General features: G+C 35.2%; 2 protein-coding genes across 6 annotated transcripts; both read left to right on the top strand.

The window, feature by feature from the left end:
• The first annotated feature begins 1,959 nt into the window (after nt 1-1,959).
• LOC108203411 (uncharacterized) lies at nt 1,960-10,215 on the top strand. 4 transcript variants are annotated; one of them, XM_064093035.1, is made up of 16 exons: nt 1,960-2,310; nt 2,408-2,452; nt 2,559-2,675; nt 2,774-2,824; nt 3,045-3,149; nt 3,682-3,756; nt 3,882-3,953; nt 4,053-4,085; nt 4,329-4,400; nt 4,491-4,580; nt 4,647-4,745; nt 7,392-7,508; nt 7,616-8,569; nt 8,720-9,178; nt 9,294-9,546; nt 9,989-10,215. In XM_064093035.1, the coding sequence occupies exons 1-16, from the start codon at nt 2,163-2,165 to the stop codon at nt 10,011-10,013; spliced, it is 2,715 nt and encodes a 904-aa protein (XP_063949105.1). In that variant the 5' UTR covers nt 1,960-2,162; the 3' UTR covers nt 10,014-10,215. The 4 variants fall into 4 exon arrangements, with proteins under 4 accessions (XP_063949105.1, XP_063949103.1, XP_063949106.1 ...); XM_064093033.1 differs by having other exon boundaries at nt 4,050-4,085; XM_064093036.1 differs by having other exon boundaries at nt 1,961-2,310; nt 4,494-4,580; nt 9,989-10,214.
• A 2,512-nt stretch (nt 10,216-12,727) lies between these two features.
• Nucleotides 12,728-24,390, top strand: LOC108192391 (protein LONG AFTER FAR-RED 3). 2 transcript variants are annotated; one of them, XR_010292338.1, is made up of 15 exons: nt 12,728-12,979; nt 13,057-13,208; nt 13,295-13,396; nt 15,859-15,931; nt 17,998-18,104; nt 18,221-18,344; nt 18,580-18,774; nt 19,104-19,189; nt 20,021-20,128; nt 20,666-20,761; nt 20,855-20,953; nt 22,081-22,155; nt 22,813-22,940; nt 23,059-23,174; nt 23,847-23,988. XR_010292338.1 is itself a non-coding variant. In XM_017372320.2 (15 exons), exons 1-15 carry the CDS (start codon nt 12,892-12,894, stop codon nt 24,028-24,030), a joined length of 1,737 nt encoding a protein of 578 aa, XP_017227809.1. In that variant the 5' UTR covers nt 12,730-12,891; the 3' UTR covers nt 24,031-24,390. The 2 variants fall into 2 exon arrangements, 1 of the variants encoding a protein (XP_017227809.1); XM_017372320.2 differs by having other exon boundaries at nt 12,730-12,979; nt 22,809-22,940; nt 23,847-24,390.
• The last annotated feature ends 98 nt before the right edge of the window (nt 24,391-24,488 follow it).

The following is a 24,488-nucleotide window of genomic DNA, read 5'->3' as shown; positions in this document are numbered from 1 at the left end:
ATAATCCATGATCAAGTGTAAAACCAATGTAAAACTATATCGGGTTGACCCATTTGTAAACGGAGCATCCATTCTTAAGTAAATGTACTAGAAAGTGCATGATTTGCTAATCGAAAATAATTTGTAGTGCTTAAATATAATTTGCTTTCAAATTTTTGTAATTTGTAATATTTTATTTTAAAATGATGAATTTTTGAATTTTTACTTTTTTAAAATCTGACGAGTTTGGGTTTGAATTTACATAATTCAGGTTTTTCGGGATTCAAATTCAAATTTTGATAGATATTAAAAAATTGAGTTTGGATTTGTTTTTTTTGCAAAACCCATTGACCTGACCCGTTTTTCATCCGAAATCCCGACACGTTGAAATTTATAGAGAAAAGGCCCCCGCTATCAAAATTTAGAGTCAAAATGCCCCAAGTAGCACAACTTCAAAAATTGGCCCCAGCCTGTCACTTGTAAACGGCAATCCGGGTCACGTTACTAATCAACATACAAAACGCAAGTTAGACTTGCGTTGTATATGTTTCATTATTTTTTTCCATTTTTCTTTTTAAACATAATTTTGATAATTCATACTAGTGTTACGTTTTACCCCCAAAACACAACTTAAAGTTAAGTTTAAAAATCAAAACACCATTTTAAGTAGCGTTTTGAATTATAAAAAATATATATATAAATGGGTAATCCAGAATAAATTAATAATTATAACGTAATTAACAGTCATTAATATTGTATAGTTCATATTTGGTTGCAGAATGATTAATTCATATTATAAATTAATTGGCTGAACGTTAGGGTTTAGGACTGAGGGTGAAGGCCCTGAAGCCGAGAAACCGGCGGAATAAATAAATTTACAATCGTTAACATTTAGGGTTTAGGTTTGGGTTGCAGAATGATTAATTCGTACTGTAAATTAATTGGCCGAACGTTAGGGTTTAGGATTGAGGGTGTAGGGCCGGTAGGCCCTACTCCCTCGAGCCTAAACTCTAATTAACGCGAGGCCCTAAAGCCGAGGAACCACATTAAAAAATTAATTTTAAAAATAATGATTAATAGTTTTTAATATTTTAGGGTTCATATTTGGGTTTTAGAATGATTTATTTATCTTGAAATTAAATTAATTTAAAAAATATATTCAAAACTCAATTTTAAGTTGCGTTTTGGAGTAATACAAGCTAAGTCTATCGAGAAGATGAAGAGAGGAGGATGTGCAGCATGCTTATTTTAGTAGTTAAAAACGTGAGATTAACTCACGTTTTAGAAGTTAGAGCAACTCCAATGCACCCCACTCCTTACCTATATTTAGTCTACATGGACAATATTTGAGGATTGAGAACAAAAAACAAAACTCCAACCTAACTCCCTATCCCTCATTTATTTTAGGTGAGAGAAAGTTCAACCCCTTATTTGAGGGATGAAAAAGCAAACCCTTATATTTTCCATGTCATCACCAGCTCATATATCCTCTTGTTTTTCTGTTATTTACCACTGCAATTTCTCTCTATTTCAGTTGCATATGTGAATTTGAAATATAGGGGATCAATATAGGGAATACCAATGGAGCAAAATAACTTTTTGGTCCCCTATATTTTAAGTAATCATTATTATATAATATTTTAGGGGTTGAAAATAGGGAATTGCATTGGACTTGCTCTTAACGTAGCTTGAATGAACGTTTTGCAAAATGAGAAGGCCCGGCCCACATAAATTGAACGCCTGGTGATTTGAGAAAACTTGAAAACGCCAATCGCATTTACGTTTGTGTCCAAACGTAGTATTAAATCACGTTTTGCTGTGACAATCAGGATATTTTAACTCAACGTGACTTTCAGGACCATATCTATATCTTCTTAATGTGTGCAATGCCCATTTTGCCTATTTAACCACGGGTTACCCATGTTTTACCCAATTCTTATATACTAAAATACCTATCTTACTTATATCCTCTATACGACCCGTTAACAACCTGCGCGACCCGTTTACAGCCTCTTAACCGGCTAGATAACCAACTGATACAGTACCTTGCCAGCTTGCCTTCTTCGCGGCTATTAATTCCCGATTGATTGTGTTGATTGCAGATTGATTGTCTTGATTGCTAGATACAGATTTCTTCTCTTCCATTATGGAAACTGCACGTAATCAGGGATGCATCTTTGACTATGCTTTTGATTTTTCAAAATTCAAACATAATTTCTTTGCTTGTTGTCAAAGAGTTCTTGTGTGGGTTTGTGGAGTGGTTTTTGACAGTATTCTTGCTGGCTATGGATTCACGTTCGCAGCAGCCGATGATTAATTTGTCGGGCTCAGGTTCGTACAAAAGAGGCATGATTTTGCAATAGGATTGGTTTAATTGTGCTTTGCACCTCCGTATGTGCGAGACTCATGTGTTGTCTTTCATGTGTAGGTCGGAAGAGGAACAAAGAAAATCAATCAGATGCTTCCCTTGCTGGTATTCGCGAAACAATTGCCTCACATTCATCATTTGAGCCGTGTTTCTTTAGCTTATGAACACCAAGTGTTTGTGTTTTCAATTCATAACCGGCACATTTTGGCAGGTATTCGTCAACGAGGTTCTGGAAATGCTCTGGATTTGTTCCTACAGAGACGCGCTGAAAGCATTAAGAGATCCAAGACCATCGGCACTTCGTCAGAGTTCGACAAAAACAGCAGAGGTAAGAATAGTATCCGCGCATTGTCATTGTGTGCAATTGTTCATTTGTGATCGATGTCTTACACCGTCATGGTCATTCTGCGCTTTTTATTATTGTAGCCACGAGTCAGGTCCCTCTATCAACTATTGATCAGAGTGCATCATATCAATGTGAGTTCAAACATAATTTTAGACTATGCTTTTAATTTTAAACTATGCTTTTAATTTTTCAAAATTCAAACATAATTTCTTTGCTTCCTGTCAAAGAGTTCTTGTGTGGGTTTGTAGAGTGGTTTTTGACAGTATTCTTGCTGGCCATGGATTCACAGCTTACGTTTCTTTCTAGAGTCACTTCACTGTGTCCAATGTTGATCTTTCATTTGTCTTGCAGCAATCAGGCGTGCCCGGTTGTCCAATTTTGATCAAAATCCAAGCCCTGTCTCTGTGTTGGATTCTACCGTCACAAACGTGATGCCTTCTACCAATGCAGCCACAGGTTGGATTCAAGTAATTTTAAATTATGTATGTAATACTAAATATTTGGTGTTAGTCAACTGAAGAAGCATGACATGTTAAGAAATTGAAACATTCTATTCACCAGGCTTGGAAATATTTTATTTATTCATTAAAATAGTATTTGAGAAGGAGTACATGTTTAAAATGCCTTTCTATTGGCGTCCTCCGAGTAGACGTATTGAAATCTACACTAAATTGCTAAGAGCTACTAATCCCCAACTCACTTAAGAGTGATGTTAATAGTCTACTGTAAATGATCTAAGCCAAATGAATACTGTAAATGGATACACTTCTGGTAAACGAGCAAGTGATGTGAATTCTGCACGTTGCTCCATCGTCACCTTGATCAACAGGTTCACTTCTGGAATGCAGCATAGAATGTTTGCAGAGAGGAGATCTACGCTGACCTTTAGCAGATAACTTGAAGACATACCACTGTCTCCAGAGTGATTTTTTAAATTTTTTAAATGTTATTCGAGTAAGTTAATTTCTGCACTTCTTTTTTCTTGCAGCAATCGGGCGTTCTCCATTATCCAGACTTGATCAAAATGCAAATCATGGAGTTTTGTTGGACTCTACCGTCACAGGTTCATAGGCCTGAAGCTGTCATATCTACCATTTTAGTTGTCCAGCTCTGTACCTGAGAAATAGTTTCCTACATTACGTAACTCATAATGCTTGAATATGACTCTGCTGTTGAATTTGTAACCAGGTGTCAAGCGTAGAGGGCGTGGGCCAAGCATTGAAACATTGTTTAACCAGTCTAAAAAATCAAGCACCTCAGGTGATTCATTCACATATTTTAGATTTTAGATTAATGAAACATGTGTAATTTCATTAATGTCATGCATATATTTATACGGGTGTTGCCTTCTACCAGCAGGTGCCGGGTTCTCCCCAAGCAATTTATGCCAAGGTACACTGTCCAGCTCTGGACACAATATATCCACTGAGTGCCACAAGTAACTAAAATAATCAGATTAACTCTGGCAACATCCTGTGCAAACTCTTGCGTTTTTTATGCCCTATAATTTATTTTTAAAGTCATACCACGGTGTCCATTATTATTAATTGTCCATCTCTAGACCGGATATATAGTTTCCTGTATTACGTAACTCATAGTGCTGGAATATTTATCTGCTGTTGAATTTGTAACCAGGTGTCAAGCGTAGAGGGCGTGGGCCAAGCATTGAAACGTTGTTTAAGCAGTCTAAGAAATCAAGCACCTCAGGTGATTCATTCACAAAATTCAGTTAAATTAAACATGTATAATTTCAGGGTCAGTCATACATATATTTATACATGTGTTGCCTTCTACCAGCAGGTGCCACAGTCTCCCCAGCCGATTTATGTAACAGTACAACGTCCAGCTCAATACACCATGCATCCTGTGCTCCAGTTAGTGCCACAGGTATGTAAAATAAAACACTGTAGGTTATGGCAAAGTCTGCTGTTAACTCTTGCGTGCAATGCCCAGTCCACAAGCGTGGAGGTCGCGGTCCTGGCTTACAGTTAAAAGCAACATCTACTGGTGCCCTTCAGTCTGGTTCGAACTTATCAGAAGTCCTTCACACCGGTATGTCTTCTGACCCTTTTAGATACACGTCGATTACTTCAGGCACAGTCGTTAAAGACGATATGTTTCTTTCTTTCTTCCCCCATTGTATTTCATGTACTGATTTGATGTAGTACTTTAGCTTGTGTGTTAGTCTAGATTTGTTCTTTTCATGTTATCCATTCCTCAGATAAGTGTTTAAGCTGTTCAGGTTTTGGGTGTCAAATATTTTGCCTCATCATACCATCATGAACATCACTAATCAATACCAACTACTCTGATTCATCACATTATAGCTGCGACCCTTCTTTTGTACTGCATCCATTGGATTTATTCAGGAGAGGATTTTAAACACTGATGTTAAGAGTGATCTTAAAATGAATGTAATTGTGCAAAAGAAGCAAGGTTCTGATATTAAACTGGAACACAGAATATATAGCAACTGTCATAGTGGTATTTAGAATAATCACCTGCTTTTTACAATGTATTATTTATAGCATATTGTTTTTCTCTTTTTTTTCTTTAATCACTTAATATTTTAAATTATACATTTATGCTAAATCTAATAATAGGAAGTTAATCGTTACAATCACTTAACTATCCATGTTCAAAAGTTACAAATAACAGGAGTATTTAATCCTTTACATGGAACAATGATATCACACTTCTAATATAAAAAAGATTGAAATTTGACAATGAAGTGGAAGAAATTTATTACGCTGAGATTTGATGCTTAACCTTTGATTTCTACTTTTATATAAATATTTTATAGCAAAATTAAAAGTATCAATATTTATGAATATTGATACTATTTAAATTATGGCAAATGTATCATTTATAAATTATTGTTTTCTCTTTTTTTTTCTTTAATACTTAATATTTTATTTAAAAAATACATGTTACAAATAATAATAGGAAGTTAATCGTTACAAACTCTTAACTATCCATGTTCAGAGATTGCAAATAACAGGAGTATTTTCTTCTTTACATGGAACAATGATAAAACCCTTCTAATATAAAAAGGATACTAATTTGAGTAGTTACCAAGGGGACTGAGTTGATGGCACCAACAAGTATTGACGATATCCAAACTCCTAACAAGGCTCCACCTCCATAAAGAAGTACAGTAGATTTGTTTTCAACTGCATCCCACTATTGTTTGCAAGGGATATATAGGAAACATGCACAACTTTGTTAGCATGTTACTTGAAATGAAATGTAGAAAAGCACTGAGAAAAAACACATGTAATATTTTCACCCCAGGCCATTTCTTAACATTGTCTGATCTACCTTTTCCTTAAGATCAGTGAAAACTTCCCCATTATCAGTAGACTCATCTGTCGATGAGGCCTTGGTCTGGAACCGAGAAGGAATCCTGGACACTTAAATTCGAATAAGTTTAAATGTTAGTATTACAGATTAAAATAGTGTTATTATTCTGTGAAGCAATTCAAATTTAAAATAGCCTCAGCATGAACCAAATTGCACAATATTACTGACAGAGTAGAGTGCATCTACAACTTTATCAGAGGAACACACACTTTCATATATGATATCATCTCCGAATTACATGGTCCATGTATGCCTTCGAATAATTAGCAATCATAACACTAATAAGTTTAAGCTTGATTTGAAGATCTGTGACTGCACTACTAAAACAGACTTATATCTCTGCATTTGCAAATTTTACAGTTCAAAATGTTCCGCAGAGAAATAACTGCACAAATTTTTATGCTCAACAGAGTGTTATATTCATGCTATTTCGATTTATTAAAAATATTTTGTATACATTAATCAAGAGTGAAGCAAAAAATTATCCTTTGAAAATTATCACATATTCATGTTTGTTTGAAAAAATTATAATACGAAAAACACATTACTTTCTTTAAAGTAAAGGGATTATAATCTCATGAGTTGTATTATAATACAACTCTTGCAATCACTTTTTGGATAAATTCATTAGGATTATAAGGTATTACAATCACATAGAACTGGACTAAAACAATGATTAAGAGTTAAACTCATAGGATTATAATCCCTTATTATTGAGATAAATAGTGTAATAATTCTGGGATTATAATCTCTCGAAACAAACATTACCATAGTATTGAAATCACAGAAGATAGTAATTTAGACGAAAATAGTCCTCACTAATAAAGTAGCACTCTATGATTATACAGTCCTAATGCTGCTAGGCAGTAGCACTTTAAAAGAACACAAAAACACTAAATAACAGAGAAATGGTTAATCATAACAGAAACAAAAATTGAATTCAAGTACCTGAAATCCCATTAAAGGAAGTTGAAAAGGCAGGTGGAAGGGAGAATCTGGGTGGAAGGCAGGGACAAGCACTTCCAGTAACAATAAACATCCATGTTCCTAAAATCTTTTAAAGTGGTTCTAAATTTGTGAAATATATGCATAAATCTATTTGTGGCAAAGAGGATTTTCACCTAGCTGCTGTTAAGAGTCATCTTAAAATAATTGTAATGCACAGGAATGGAATTCTAATAATAGGAATAAATATTTTGTGTAACTGTGTAATGTGTTCAGAATTCACACTTCGTTGTCAATTATTATATTTGAGGGTGTACCTCCGAATAGTGATGTTGCAGTGCTGTCTTGCGGAGTATTTGTTGCTGTCTTGATTATTTTCATATTTTGCAGATGCTGATAGGATCCATTCTAAACGTGACAGAGCCTCGATATCTGGAGCGAAGAACCTTGAACACCTCTTCAATGAAGCAGCTGACACGGACATGGATCAAAATTTGCCACGTGAGCGTGAGTTTATTCATGTCAACAGCAACACTTATTTAGGTTCAATCTACCTGTCATTTTTTATTAATGAGCTAAACGTGTCTGACCTTTTTTGTCCCAAATCGCTGCAGATCTGGATCTATGGGATGGGTATATGAACCTTGGTCCTCCGACAGAACAGTGTAGTAAGTGCGGGGCTTGCATGTGGATGGGTGAACGCAACAACAAGTCCAGGAGGACTGCAAGACCTACATTCTCCCTCTGTTGTAGGGATGGAATGGTGAGTCTTCCATTAGAAGACCATCCTCCAGAGCTGCTTGCATCCCTTTTGTACGGAGGTCCAAAAACAACGCACTTTAGAGCAAATATACGTGTCTACAACTGTATGTTTTCCATGTGCTCCAGTGGTGGAAAGGTGGACCACAAAATTAACAATGGCAATGCCCCTTACTGTTTTAAGATCAGAGGAGAGAATAAACATTTAATGGGTAGTTTACTCCCTGCTGAAAGTGACACACCTAAATTCTGCCAGCTTTACATATATGATACGGACAACGAGGTAGAAAACAGGATGAATTCTGTTGGTTCTAGACCCGATGAGATAGATCCCGAAATTGTACAGTCCCTCATCCGTCTTTTTGATCAGATTAATCACCTTGTGAAATCATTTCGGACTGCCCGTGAGAGATTTAAGAGTAACGAACAGGATGAATTCAGCTTGATTCTAGTATCGTCCGAAGCAGCCAGCGGAAGAAAAAATATCATTGGTCCTTCAAATGAGGTTGGCGGTTTGATAGTTAATCCTAATGGAGATGCTCCCGGTGTTAGAGACACAATAGTCCAGTCACGTCGTAACGGACTAGAAAGAGTATGGGAAACTGACAAGCACTTCATGCCCCTTCAATTCCCAATATTGTTCCCCAGAGGTAAGGATGGTTGGCACCCAAAACTACCACTTCGTAATACGAAGAGGCCAGTCGTCAATCAAGATGATGGAGCGGAAGATGATCCGGATAAAAAAGTTAGAGAATTTGTATCAATGAAAGAGTACTATTGTTATAAGTTGATGATACGTCACCACGAAGGTATGACTATTGTCATATCAACTAATTCTTGCTGTTGAAACAAATTTGTAACTGATTCTACAAACTATATTTTTACTATGTTTTTATATTAATACGTGTTGTTTGTGTAGTTTGGAAAGATTTTTACGCAGTTCTGTCTTTTGTTTGTAGGATTAACACCTCATCTTGGTGGTAGGCTTTGGCAGCAGTATATTGTTGATGCATTCACTCCCATTGAACAGTACAGATTGGACCAGATAAGCAGGAACCAGACCACAATACGATCAGATTTGTACAACTCAGTCAGAGATGCAGTTCGAAGGGGAGAAAATGATCCGTCTCACGTTGCAAAATGTGTCATCTTACCTGCATCTTTCACGGGATGTAAACGTTACATGTCTCAATATTATAAGGATTCACTGGCACTTTGTAGGAGCATAGGCCATCCAACATTATTCTTGACAATGACATGCAATTCCAAGTGGCCTGAAATTAAAGAGATGATGCAACACCTTCCTGGTGTAGATATAAGCGATGCTCCTGATGTCACTGCTCGCGTCTTTAAACAAAAGGTTGACCAGCTAATTGATCTTATCAAGAAGCAAAATTTTTTCGGAAGGTGTATTGGACGTGAGTCTACTGCCTTACTAAGTTTAATAATCTCTGTCATACTCATTAAATGTTCCCTGACAAATCATATATGTGTCTCTAAATTTGTGTTTCTTCTTAATTTCTTCTTTTGCAGTAATGCACGTTATAGAGTTCCAAAAACGCGGTCTCCCACATGTTCACATGCTCATCTGGTTAAACGACGCCGACAAACCGAAAAATGCCGAGAGCATAGATAGGATTGTTTCTGCAGAAATTCCTGACAAGGATGCGGACCCTGTGGCATATTCAGCGGTGTGCAACTATATGTTGCATGGCCCGTGTGGGAAGGATGCCACGTATTCACCGTGTATGGTCAAGAACAAATGCTCTAAACATTTTCCAAAAAGGTAACAAGCCCGTTAATGAAAAAGTATTGTCCACGAATTATTTGTTTAACTGACCTGGATACTTTATTATTTATTATGTCATAGCCAAGTGGCCAAAGTCGGCATTTTAATAATTGATCTTGACTGATAAAATGACATGACATGCTCACACGTAACTCATTTTATTTTTCTAAATACTAAAGCTACTGTTTTTGAGCCTATATTTAAAAACATCAGATTATCAGAATACTACAGCTTGTGTTGTAGTCTAGATTAATCCGTTTCATGTTGTCCATTCCTTGGATAAGTGTTTAGAATTGTCAGGTTTTGGGTGTCAAATATTTGGCTTATCATGCACATATACAATACAGTGATCAGCACCATGTATAGTATATTGCCAGACACTTAATTGTGGACTACTCATTTAATTTTTCTAAATACTTAATTGTACATGCCTATGCAGACAAGCTAACCAGGACACAGATTAAAGCCTCGGTTGATCAAGGAACGAACTTTTCGGCGTTAGTGTTCTGTCAAGACAACTGATAAGAATGCATCAGTCTTTATGCATTACAATTTTATTACATTACATTAGATGATTTGAATGATTTGAAATAAATTGTTAAAGGTATTGATGCGCTGTTTTACTACTTGTGTGGGAATGGACAATTGCTTTTCAAACTGATATTTGAACATATCTGGATCTGTTGCGACCTATGTTGTTTAAATGGGGACGGTTCTAGCATCTGATCTAACGCTTAAAAGATTAACAGTTAATAGTAACTATTTATTCACCAGTAATACTGGCCATGGCTATTATAAAACTTTAGAAGATAATGGTACACAAAATTCTATCAAACCACGATATTGGATGTAGCAGAAAATATATTGTTTGGTTCTCTCTTCACTTCACTGTATAGTCCTTAAATCAGATTAGATTCCTTTTCAAGCCTCTGACGTTTGAAAACAGAGGACATCAACTCCTTCCTAATAATTGTTAGAGACAAACTTATGGGAATATCTTGGTTTTCCAAGGTCGCTTCCAACCTGATGAGGATCTAGATCTTCCATTATGCTCTATCAAGGCAATCACGGAGACTCCTTTGTGTGTTATGATTGTAATCAAATCTATATTTCTCCAATTTATCTCTCTTGGATGTACAGATAGAGGGATTAACTACAAATAAGTGGTAATCATATTTGAGCAGTTTGGATTACAAACACGGTATGAATGTAGAGCATACAAGTCTCGCAGTGACTACACAATTATAGAACAACTCCTCAAGTTTTTTTGTATATGTTACACTTGGACAGACGTGCATTAGCCTGAGCTTCCAAGGTGCTGTGGTTATCATGATAGGCTGCACTGATCTCATTTGCATCAAGATATATTCTGTCCAAGTTGGCTGACAGGCAGGAGAGTTCATTAAACAACATGAATCTCATTACTTAATTATTTTCAGCCTTATAGCTCACCGGGCTGGAGTTTGTCGGCATTCACTAACCACCGTTTTCCAAAAAGTTAACAAAATCCGGTTACCATTTTGTTTTTGTTTGTTTTTTTGTCAGGGGTTATCATTATATTTTAGTTATTCTAAAACAATTAGAATATACCTAGACAGTTGTTTGAATGTTAGTCATGAATCACGAGTACTTTTATTTTACTGAAAGTTTAAATTTACGTTATGAGGAATATCTACACTGTCAAGGTTTTCAGCACAAAAAAAACTTTTATTCATATTCTCACTTACATCACAATTTAAGAGGCACTTTATACAATTACAATTCATTATAATTGATTTCCGTGGTAAGACTACATACATTTGAACCCTTTTAGAGCAATACTCCTGGGACAAAGATAAGATATTTCTTTGTAGCATTAATCATGGTATTGATATAATTATAAAGAGAGTGCTTTCTAATAATATAATTTTTTATTATTCTATGTTTAGATGACTGGAAAATATAATTCATTTTGTCTGGCATTAAGATTCAGATTATTTCAAGTATGTCAATGCATATGTTAACATTAGTGATACCATAAAGTTCACAACGGACAAGTTAGTAATATCTATATAGTAGTCTATATCATAATTTCATTAATTTTTTGTTATTTTTCTAGGATCCGTCTTTGTATCTACAATGCCATTTTCCAGAGTTCACGTCAACCCGAACAACGATGAGAGCGATGAAATGCGTCAAACGTATTGTACCCTTTTCATTTTCGTATCTGTTTAGTCTGATATTTTTTTTACCTTTATTGTTTTAGAACCTATAAATTGTTACATTATGCTTGGGATTGTGAATATTTTGTTTTTATATAGTTACGGGAGAAACCGGCTCTGAGACTAAAAGGTCCACATCTCACATTCGGTACGAAGGCCACATGCAAATTGTTCGAGGCGTCAGATTAGTTCACGGTTGCTATTGTGTTTTTCATCGAAAAATAAATTGTTACATTTCGGGTTGTTTTTCTTTTGGAGGACTGTAATGTAACAATAAATATCACGTTGGTTTTCTAAAACTTAATATTGTTTTTGGTTTATTGTATTGGTTTGGCCATAATTTCCATGTCAATTTTTATATTTGCAATCACCAGTGATTTGATTTTCGCAAGTATTATTTAAGGTTGCAAAACAAAGTATAAGCACATGTTTAGAGTTCATAACCAATTTCATGAAACTATACCCATATCAAACATACCCATATCAATATAATAAACGATCATGAGGCTATTGCAACATATTAGTTAGTTAATCAAAATTTTGTCGATGGGTTGTTTATTTGTAAAATCTATACCTGAATGTCCCCATTGCTGAAATGAATTATATTAACAATATACTCTTGACAAGGAATATAGTTTAATTAACACTTAAGTGAACTTTAGAAATCATAGTGACCACGGCTTACTAATGCACGTAGTATAGTTTATGGCTTACTAATACAATAACAAAATTATTTATAGTCACAACGATATCTTTAGTCAAAATTATTTGTACCTAATTCCCGTTTATAGTCAAAATTATTTATAGTCACAACGATATCTTTAGGATAGTGGTTTTCCTTTTAATTCATATTTTAATATTTTAATATTTTAATATTTTAATTCAAATTACTAATAATTTCTCCGCATGCGAAGCGCGGGCATAATTCCCTAATTATTAGTTAATGTGTCAGGACCTACACCCAAATTTATAAATCCCACCTAAAATCCCACCTATCTCGTCTACCGTTGTTGTAGACCATACAGTAAAACAAAAGCCCCTGCTAAGTCTCCCGCGCGACTCTATATATACACAGAGCAGATACATAAAGCGGTGGCACAAATTGTCAGTACTATAAAGACTTATAAAAGCTTAAAGAGTGATGTTGAATATGAAGATGATGGTCGCAGCACCACTTGTTGTCCTCTCACTCTCCATCGTCTTATTTCCTATCTTCAACACTTACCCATGTGAGTCTATGTGTTTGTTTTTATCTCTATGCTGACGTTGTTTGTTTTATTAATGTTATTTGTTTTCCCAATATTAGTTTTGCGGAACTGGGGATGGACTAGACAAGTAGCCGATTTGTTGGTGATAAATGGGACTATATATACAAGTGATTCGTCCCTTCCGTTTGCGGATTCAATGGCTGTTCGAAATGGTCGAATACTTAGAATTGGGGATTATTCTTCAGTTCAGGTTTCGGGTTTTTTATGAATTGACTGCATTCTACTTTGTTTTTTTTTTATCATTTAGCTGTTTGATTGGAGTTTGAGAAAAAGCAGGCTCTGGCGGGATACGGGACTGAATACATTAATCTACAAGGAAGAATTGTGGTTCCGGGATTTATCGACTCACATGTTCACTTTCTATCCGGGGGACTGCAGGTACTGCTGCATTTCCGTCTCGGCTTCTGTTTAGTATGGCTTCAACACCTCAAATATTTGTCTTTCTCATTGCAATATTCAAAAATTAGTATCTAGCTTTTATTTGTGGTGAAGCTTATTGCTCTTCGTTTTTTTCCCTTTTTCGTGTAATATTGAGTTTCAGATATGCATATGGTGAATTGATAAGATAAATAATTATGTAGTGTCTCCTAGAATTTTAGGTTTTACTTTTTGAAAATAAGTTCAACACTCTAAAAATGTGTTTGTACCAAGCGGTAAGGGAATCTTCAAGAAACGCCCAAGGTTCTTTTGCCCTGCAGTTGTCAATATATAAATAGCAAACCAATTTTGTCTCCCTGTGTTTAAATAGACAATTGGACGAGTACGCTAAAGGGCCCATATGATTTCCTGAGGAGCCTTGGTAATCCTGATAGAGCCATTGTAGGATTATTTCAAATAGTAACCGTCTAGGAAGCACCAACTCGGATACGTCAACACGGGACACGGGGATTCTCCAAATCTTAAAGAGTCTTGGATACGGGACACGGCAAAAAAAAAATCATAAAAAAACATAATATTTATATATGTTAAATATTGGATTATATTCATAATAATAGAGTTTCTTTCATGATGAGACACATATCTATTCTGCATTTTCATTCGAATGATCATCTTGTATATATATATTCTGTATATATATATAAGAAAGTAGGAGATCTAGTGATATGTATATAAACGTATGTCTGATTGTGTATATATGCGGATAGAAGATGAAAAGAGCTGACTGCTGAGCAATATTATAAAAGAGATGGGTTAGGTTAAATAAGATATGGGCTGGGCTGACTTAAAAAAAACATATAGGTTAGAGTTTTTTTTAAAGGGCCGTGTCGGCCGCGTGTCGGCCGCGTGTCATGTGCTGACACGCCACACGGCGAGTCGGACACGTACTCAGCCGAGTCGGTGCCGAGTCGCCGTGTCGGACGTGTCGGACACGGACACGGCAGCCTTTTTGAAGTATCGGTGCTTCCTAGGTAACCGTTATTCCCCACCTCCAGTAATTCTACTGAGTGAGCTACTTCCAAACCTTTGGGTAACATAGTCAGTTTATCTTATGAGTCAAAAGTCCTGCAAGATATCTATTAGTATGCTTATTTTTAGGGTGCTTGATTTACTTACAGAACTAGACACAGTTAGGTACTGTATCTCAAAAAACTGATTTGAAACCTCATACTTTAAATTTGAACCCCAAAAATCTCAAATAGTTTTGTTAATCATTTTTGAAGTTAACTGGAAGTTAAGCATGATATATAAAGATATTTGAACTTGTATTCTACAAAGGGGAAAGAAATATACCCATATAAATTTTTCTATGTTCTTTTTTGAAAAGAATACTGGCTGTGTTATTGTCATCATTATTATTGTTAATATATAAATATAAATCATTTGAGTTTCTATATAATAGTCGGTCAGAATGGAAGAGGTTAAGTGCTAAAAGATCTCTCATTTCTTTACCTCCATTTAGTGTTTTTTGAAAATTCCCCACCTTCCCCGACCCCTCAGAATAAAAATAAATGTAGAGAATCCAAATCTACTGTAGACAGTGAAGTACCATAATAACGAATTCTTTCCAGAACGATTGCAGTGTTGTAAGTAAAAGTTTGCTAATTGGCATAGTATTTATATTGTCCAGAACCACTATAGATATCTAGACCCTAAAATGTTGCAAACAATTTGACTCTGTAACCATCTTCATTTCAAACTCATTACTTTATATATATTAAAACTCTCATATTGATGAAATGGTACTTATCAATCGATTGACTAAAAGAAAAAAAAAATATGAACTGAGCAGAAACAGCTTTCACTTCTTCACAGCCTATTTATGGGTCAAATTTAAATCCAATAATCATCTAATAAACCTTTATCTTTTGAATGAATGCCTAATCATAATGGTTCTCTTCACTAGTCTAAAAATAAAATGATAATCTGATGATCCATAATATTTATATTATCATTGCATCTGAGATTCCAATTAAACCTTGAGACCAAAAATGCGCTTCACGAAAAAACTTGCCAACCGTAGTTGACCCCAGAAGATTGAACTTCGTTATTGAGTTAGTTAGGTTTCTCTTTCCTGCATACCTACTCCAACTACAAGTCCAGGATCTTTGTAAATCATGTGGAGTCTGAATTAAGACCGACAGTTAATATTTCTGATTGAATTATTCCCCTTACAATTTTCTTCAGATGATATCTTTACAAAAATTTTCAGAACATCAATGACTTGCATTACTTATTAGCTTTCTAGTTAACACTTGTCTGCCTCCCTGATATTGTACTAGTTTGTTGGGAGACTTAAGGGGATGGAGTGGACTATTTCGCCAATTATTTGTTTAAATTCATGATTATTTTTGCAATAATAAGCTATTTGTGTAAATAATTTGATTACATGGACTGAATAGATGGCACGAGTGGAACTTCGGAAAGCTAATACAAAAGAGAAGTTTGTTGAAATTGTCAAAGCTGCAGCAAAAAGTAAGTCCTTGCCGCCCTTTCTTACTATGTTTGAATTATTATCACTGATATCATAATTTATAGTTTTTTATCCATATTACGCAGACTCAAACTTCTGACATTAATCTTAGCTTGAATATACTTGTCATCACTTGCTGCTGCTTTGATGTCTGATCTCTACTAATTTTAATTGACAAAGGAGGAATGTGTTGTGGGTGAATTATTGTAACAACCAGTAGAGGGTTATGCTGGAATAGCAGTAGAGACAGGTGAGGTCCCCCTGTAGAAACATCTACCGCCAGGTTAATCAGGTAATCGGGTGGTTGTTTACGTGTTTGGTGGACTAAATCTAGTCAAAGAGGAGTATGCTTAACTAAGCCAATCAAATGATTGGAATCAATATTTAGTGTCTATATCTCGTAGCCATACCCTTGCAAATGGCCTACATAGCCTTAGTATAGGTATGAAGTCCGAGTGTAGTTCTTGTGCAGTAGGATTTTTCAGCACAAGCTGATAATCATCAAATACAGAGCTCCCTACCCGTGTGTACCTCTATGACTGCCAAGGTAGTTGTGGGAGAGGTCACCCGTACCAAAATGCCTTTAAAGATGTATACCATTGATATTCATCATATTATCATCCTTTTATCATGCATCTGGACGTTTAACATTAACCAGTATAGTCTTCACTCAGCTACTACTTTCTATGGCTTGTTCCTAAAGTTTAGGAGGTAGAATCCGTGCACAACTGTAATTCTGGGAGAGTTGCCGTGCCTTAGACTTGTTTTGGGTAAACTGGACCCGTGTTGCTGTCCTAAGGCTCCTTAAAGGAGGTCTATCAATACTCTAAGGTACCTGATTCACTGGTACCTAAGCTTATCTTCATGGTTGCTGATCATAAAACCTCTTCTACTGGCTACACTTTTCCTCTAACAGGCTGTGGGACCTTATAGCTATCCTATAACCAATCATTATCTATTGACTGATCATATGGCTATTTTAATGGGAAAACCCTATCCAAAGCTATATTACCTATCCATTCTCAACCTCTAAGTCCAATGGGCCTTGACCTTACCCACTTAAATTTTGGGGACAAAGGGAAAGTATGAAAGATGGTTTTCAAGGAATTTTATCCCTAATAAAATTAATTCCCTTTACCTCAAGTTGTTTAATATAGACGACAAGAGGGAAGGGAAGTTACAAAATCTTACACTTTGCTCTCAAATTTTATAATGGGAGGCGATCATAAATAGAGATAGTAGGATCACAACACATTTATTTCATATCGTGCTACCAAAATGTATTTTCTTAAATTTTTGTTTAAGAATTGTAAGTGAATTAAGAGGAAAGCAAATTTACTTGCCTTCATCATAAACTGACACTCTAAATGAGATGCAAGAGGATGGTTGTCTGAACTGGATCCCTAATTCACACGAATATCCTTGCCCTGTTTAAGTTTTTGCATAATTAAAATAAAATTGTAAACAGTTAGATCTTCTTTCATTTCATTTCTATAGATCTGCTTTCATTTCAACTTGGGAGCACATGAATTATAAAATTGCAAATAGTCTCTAGATCTGCCTTCATTTTAACTCGTGAGCACATTAGAAAACAGTTTCACTTCATTTAGAAATAAAGAGATCATGTGCGAGTCATTTCACTTTCTCTTCTCTTACCTGCGCCTACATTCTGATGATATGATGTTAAAATGTTGGGAGCAAGGCATTGTGACAAAGAGAGAGGAAGTGAGTACTTACCTTCGTTGCATGGCATGTACTCTTTAATGCCATGTAACACATGTTTTATGGAGACGTTATATAACTGTGGAATCATTTGCGCTGTCGTACTATTCAAGTACCTAGTATCTGGACTTTAAACACTTCTTACTATACGAGTACCTAGTTCTAGACTTTGAACACCTTTGTTCTGTAACCTGAATACTAAAACTGAGATCAGGTCACAACTTGAGTAGACCTGGAATAGTGGAATATGGGATGATGGCATTTTGGTATTTTCTGAGATAACTTTTGTTAGAGTGTATAGTTGAATATTTGTTTGCCTGACAGCTATTTAAAACCAACATTTTAGATATGGAGCATGGTTCTTGGATATTGGGAGGTGGGTGGAATAATGACTTTTGGGGAGGAGAATTGCCAATGGCCACCTGGATTGATGATATTACAGAAAACAACCCTGTAAGAGAAACTTAGACTTATCTAAATTTGTAACTTAAGGTAATGTCATAGCTTAGCCTTATCTGAATTTGTAACTGAAGGTTATGACACAGTGCCCTTAAATGTTCCATAATCAGGTGTGGCTGTCTAGAATGGATGGGCACATGGGCTTGGCAAACTCATTGGCACTGGAAATTGCTGGAGTAACTAAAAATATAGAAGATCCAATAGGTGGCACTGTTGTTAGGAACACTGGTGGAGGTAATAAGTCTTATCAGCTAAACTTTGAAATAACTAACAGTCAATTCTATCAATTTTTTTATTAATCTTCCGGCAAGACCCATTTTTATACATTCAAATTTCAAAGTAAGCTTCTTCTACAGCAAGAGTGGCTGCTTGACGCCTTGACACAACTTCAGCAGCAAGTTATAATCTCGATGAGAAGTAAAAAGCAAAAGTTCTCGTCAATGAACATAGATTGCTCTTATCTTTGCAGAACCAACAGGCTTGCTGATAGATTCTGCAATGAAACTGGTCCTCTCATGTATCCCAGAGGTGTCTAAAGATGATAGAAGGAAAGCCTTGGAAAGAGCCAGCAATCTTGCCTTGATGAGGGGTGTCACAACAGTTGTTGATTTTGGAAGATACTTCCCTGGGACTTCAGTAGAGCTTCCTTGGGAAGATCTTACAGGTATCATCACAAAATATTTTCGGGTACAAACTATGTTCGTAATGTGGAACCCTTTATGATAACTTAAATTCGCATGTAGACCAGATAAATATATATATTAAGAAAGTGTCCATGCGAAGTAAAAGAGTAAAAAAGGGGGATTTTTTTTTTTAACCCCGAAATGGAAGTAAATATCTTACCCAATGTTTTATGTACTGTATCATTGAGTGAGTTACAAAACCTGATAATTCGTGCCTACTGAAACAAGAAATTGTATGCATGTGGCTGTCCTGACATTGTATAAATTAGTAACTAGGTAACTGATTTCTAAGTTTATTTTGCAACTGCAGATGTGTACAGATGGGCTGATATATATGGAAAAATGAAGATCAGGGTGTGCTTGTTTTTCCCAATGAGGACATGGCAACGTCTAGTTGTATGGCTTTGTATTTACTATAAGTTTTTCAGCTTCACTATTTACCTCATATATAGGTCTTCTAAATAGAGGTGGATTGTGTTTGTTAGCATGTACTCCCTTACATTCTATGCAAAACAATGGAAGTATTCTTGGGTCGTAGTCTCTAGTATGGATCTACCTGGAGTGAAAATGATTTCATATCATTGTAAGGTTTAATTGCATCGTATGAGTTAAGGTAATTGTAGCTTGATCCAGATAACATCAAAGGTACATTTAACTGAGAGACTTACGAGTTCTAAATATACAACTCCATCCCAGACGTTTTAATTTGGGACTGTTAAGCTATATATTTCTGAGTCGGCAGCATAATTAAAGTGAAAACTCCTTGTCAATCATTATTTAATTTCCTAAAGGCACTTAGCTCTGTTATCATCTCACGACCTTTAATTTGATTTGACACAATTTTATATCTCAAATTTTAGGTTTTTAAGAGTGCCATTTACGCTTAGGCAATAATGTTACTGGCACAAATAAAGGCCATGCACACACCACAAACTTTACATCTCTGTCTGTTTGGAATGTCTAAACCTAAGCTATCACCTTTGGCATGACGTCTTCTGTGTTGAAGTATAGAGCTTCTCTGTCCCTATGTGATAGTTCCGCAACTGGGCGGTGTCTAACATTTTAATGTTTGTCAAGCTCATCTATTGCAGTTAACGTACAAAAAAATCTATATGGCATGCGTACTTGGTTTATGTGCATTACTTTTATGCTATTTATGATATTCTGTGATTTAATGAAATTGAATTATCTTAATTACGTGTTCCTTGATTATTATATATTTTGTAGGATCTTATAGGCCAGACAGGTCGTAAATTGAGTCAATGGATTTACTTGGGTGGTGTCAAGGATTTTTCCGATGGCTCATTAGGTTCTAGTAGTGCACTCTTCTATAAGGTGAGTCATCAATGTTTAGGTTCGTAGAAATGATTGCATCTAGAGACCATGTGTCAGCAAAAATTGGCTTGTTATGGTCACTTTTATTTGATCTGTCTGGTATTCTGCTATCTCATACAGTACTAAGTACAATAATTAAAACCTTAGGGTAGTCATTAGCAAGGATGGTACAAGTGTGGCACTTGATTTATAAGTTTGTCAAGCATTTTTTCTTTGTTCCATCCTCCTGTTACTACAAATGACTAGCCATCACTTTTTGTTTCTTTTAACATGTATATTTACATAACAAACATCCAGGTCTTGCTTTATTTCCGTGCTTCGAAACTTATACTGGTGCAGTGGCGCACTGGAAGTCAACATATTAAGAGCTCTAGAGCGAAACTTAACATTTTATAACCAATATGATCTTATTAAATCTCACTGTAGAATGAGCAACAGGCTGACACATGCTTGGTTCTTGTACCTTATAGGACCTATTAACTTTGTTACTAATATTTTCCATATAATGCAAAAGGTTTGTTTTATATTTTTCTCTAGGCATATGCAGAGGAGCCTCATAACTATGGTCTTCAAGTCACAAATATCGATGATTTATTAAACTCGACTATCTCATCAGATAAATTTAACCTACAGGTGACTCTCTGTCATAGTATAAGACCCTTTTTTAGTGTATATATATACTAATACACCTGAGTTTCTAACAGTTTTTCCATTGATATATTTAAGGTTGCTATTCATGCCATAGGTGACAGAGCAAATGGCATGATCTTAGATATGTACACTTCAGTTGTTGCAACAAATGGAATGCGAGATCGCAGATTTAGGGTAAGTTTCTCTCAGGAGAATGAGGCTTGCAATATGCTTCATACCTGCTGACCTCATATAATATATATTTTATTTAAGAAAAACTAGCTTTTAATACAGCAGTTGGCAGCTTTTTCACATTTGACTACTTATCTGTCAGGAACATACTTCAAGCTGCATGATTAATTTTAAGTTGTTACACATGCATCTCAAATGTGACTGACTGCCATTAAGTTCCATGAACAATCCTACCTGCTCATTTTGTTTTAAGCTACCATTTGAAGGTCTAGTCATTAGTGGTAAAGTTTTCATGCTAGTGTTTCGGATGACACTTATGTCGTCTTTAAAAAAACTAAAAAAAATCAACCGAGGCTTCCAATATTTCTTTCTAAAACCAGTCCTCTCTCTCATTATTTATAAAATAAATGATCAATATTTACTGCAGTTGTCTAGTTCAATGACCTAGTGCTTTCATGGCAGAGGTTTATTTGGTTATTTATATGGTGATACTCTCGCACAAGGTAAAACTCTTCCTTCATCTGCTAATGGGACTCCAAAATTTAATGATGATGGCATGGTTTACAAAATTTCATGGAGGTGGATATCGAAAACATATTTATCACTTTCTAATGCTCGAGCTATGCGAGGCCTGCGATGAACTTGAGAACTCTGCTGAAGTATTTAAAATCAAGTCCAAACTTCGTGACCAATGATTGAAAATTGAAAAACCTCAAAGGTGTTAAGAGGGCTTACCATGATCATATAATATATCTAAACAAGAATTTTCTAAATTAGGGGCTCATTAGAAATTTGGTTTTGACTTTGGTGTTTATTGTTGTTTTTGGCTTTTATGGTGATAGTAACAGGATGATGTTTTCCTTGTTAGCTACAAGTAGATGGCTGGATAAGGAAATAAATCATCTTAGTGTTTGAGTCTATTTGATATATTTCTTAGAATGGCGTATTAGTACATTAGATAAAATTTTAGTGGCATAGAACTGTCTTTCAGGTGAGTTGCCAAATGTGTGAAAGCTGGCAGCGGGAGTGCTGACTGACATATTAAATATTGCTATTTTTGTAGCTTTTATTTTTTTCTCTTAACATCACTTCTCCTATACTTTCTGGGCAAACTATATACTTGTTTGCAGATTGAGCATGCTCAGCATTTGGCCCCAGGTGCTGCAGCGAAATTTGGTCAGCACCATATTGTTGCGTCAGTGCAGGTTTTTAAGCTTTTTCTTTTTACTTATATTGTGGCATACCGATATGAGGATTAAATGGGCTGGTGTGAGTTTACAAATATATATGAAAATTGTCAACTCAGTACTGCAAGGATTGTCTTCCAAAATTGCAACTCAGTAACTCGATGAAAGCATAATTCAAATCTTTGTATGTACAATGCCTAAAATATGAGTTAATAATGGTGTTAAATTACTTCTATTATCATTAATAATCATCACCTATGAGTATTAATGATTAAAATTATATGTGTATGCTGTCTCTTTTTTAATAATAGGTTGGTGTGAATATATATGGATCTTACATGATTAATCATTTTTCTTAAAATGGATAGCATGGAAAATATTAGTCTTTGTGTTTTCTTATTTTATAGAGTATATATTGTTGCAAGTTTCTTATTTATATTTTTGGATATTACTTGTAGGCACTACTAATATATGTCCTCACACTCTTTTTGATTGATAAAAAATGATTAATGTGAGTAATTAATACACAGAAAATTAAGTCATTGATTTGTTGACAAGCTAGCATGATAGTTAGAGAGATCAATCAGGTTACTCACGCTGCTTGATTTAAGTTGTCAATTGAAAAATATGCATGTTGACTATACTTGATATATTAATTTTTTCTGTGACAGCCAGACCATTTACTGGATGATGCTGAATCTGCAATTAAGAAACTTGGGCTGGAAAGAGCTCAAGAAGGATCTTATATGTTCAAGTCGCTTCTTAATAGTGATGCAGTATTGGCTTTTGGTTCTGATTGGCCGGTGAGAAAAGCTTTCAGAATCTTACGTGGACCTGATTACCATTGTCGTAGTACATTATGGTTTTATAATAATGCTTATATTATGTATTGCATACTTTCTACTGGCATCACTTATTCAGGTTGCTGATATTAATCCTTTGAGTAGCATCAAGACAGCAATGGAAAGAATACCCCCTGGTTGGGAAAATGGTTGGATTACTACTGAGCGCATTAGTCTGCCTGAGGCATTAAATGCGTAAGATTTTCATCTATATTTCCTTTATCTTCTTCTTTTTCCAAACTTTGGGGTCTACTCTGTAAATATTGATTTCACATCTTCTGACAAGGACATTGAGGTACTAATATGCAGCATTAACTCAAATTAAAAGCTCATCAGTTTATTATTTATTCTCAGTGATGGGATATTTTAGTTTAGATTAAAGTTTCCAGTCTTTCTATAACTTGTGCAAGTAATGACCAAGTCTAGATTATCATGAGTAGTATCCCCTTGCAATGCATAGGTTTTCATATAAGTATTAATTTGATATCTGTAAGAAAAGGTTTTTTAATAATATCATATTAATTTCAAATATTTGTAGAAGTATATGTAATTGGCTAATCGGCCATTCTTATATTGTTTTTAGTATCCAAATTTTTGTAGCTACGTATTGTACTTTCTTCTTTAACTAAAACATGAAACATAAATATTCATTGAATTGTCAGGAATCTGACATCAATTCTTTTTTATGTTTTAATAAATTTTAATAGTTGATCATCTTTTAAAAGTATAGTGAAAAAGAGAGATCCTCGTATGCGTTTTATATAGTATGTAATATACAAATATATCAACAGATTTGCTAAAAATTAATTAAATTTTAGTGCTAGACACCGATATGCATCCAAGCTTACTAAATTTGAGTGATTGCAGGTCCACAATATTAGCTGCGAAAGCATGTTTTCTTGATAAAGACGTGGGATCATTATCTACTGGAAAAATGGCAGATTTTGTTGTGCTGATGAATGATTCGTGGGAGGGTTTTGCTGAGCATGGATACGGATCGATTGCAGCAACATATGTAGGTGGGAGACAGGCTTATATTCGAAATATTTGACTTATCTTGTCATTATGCCTTCAGTTTAGTGGTTAGTTGTTGATGGGTAGTAGTTCCGATGGTTATCCTGCATGATAGAAATATAAGAACACTGATGCACACATGAATTATACTTGCGATAGTATAGGTCGTGGAGAGCTTTTGGTTCAAGGTTTAGGAGTTTCAGCAAGCTGATAATAGGAACAAGGGTTGAAGAGAGATATATTATTCAATATTGTTATTGTAACATTTCATTGATTAATAATATATTCTCTTACAAGTTGGTAGGGGACCAGGACGTAGACCAATAGAGTTAGAGGACGAACCTGGTTAAAATTCTCTATGTGTTTAGTTAGCTGTTGTTTATTATTCTGCTTTGCATATTGATTGTCAGTTCGCTAACGGTGTATTTCAAATCTTAACAGCGAACTGTCTCGGTAGTTTTAATTCAGTAACTTATGAAAATCGGGTAACACCTA

Source organism: Daucus carota, chromosome 5, assembly GCF_001625215.2.
Source record: "Daucus carota subsp. sativus chromosome 5, DH1 v3.0, whole genome shotgun sequence".
Lineage (NCBI taxonomy): Eukaryota > Viridiplantae > Streptophyta > Magnoliopsida > Apiales > Apiaceae > Daucus > Daucus carota.
Note: the sequence above shows the minus strand (reverse complement) of the source record. Positions and strands in the feature narration are given on the sequence as shown.

What these genes read in the sequence shown, in the direction of transcription:
- LOC108203411 (XM_064093033.1), top strand. Translation starts at nt 2,163, where the DNA reads ATGCTTTTGATTTTTCAAAATTCAAACATAATTTCTTTGCTTGTTGTC. An exon ending in TGCTCCAGTTAGTGCCACAG is followed by an intron (nt 4,581 to 4,646) that starts GTATGTAAAATA and finishes TGCAATGCCCAG; the next exon opens with TCCACAAGCGTGGAGGTCGC. An exon ending in TCTAAACATTTTCCAAAAAG is followed by an intron (nt 9,547 to 9,988) that starts GTAACAAGCCCG and finishes ATGCCTATGCAG; the next exon opens with ACAAGCTAACCAGGACACAG.
- LOC108192391 (XM_017372320.2), top strand. Translation starts at nt 12,892, where the DNA reads ATGTTGAATATGAAGATGATGGTCGCAGCACCACTTGTTGTCCTCTCA. An exon ending in TATCTTCAACACTTACCCAT is followed by an intron (nt 12,980 to 13,056) that starts GTGAGTCTATGT and finishes TCCCAATATTAG; the next exon opens with TTTTGCGGAACTGGGGATGG. An exon ending in CTTTTGGTTCTGATTGGCCG is followed by an intron (nt 22,941 to 23,058) that starts GTGAGAAAAGCT and finishes TCACTTATTCAG; the next exon opens with GTTGCTGATATTAATCCTTT.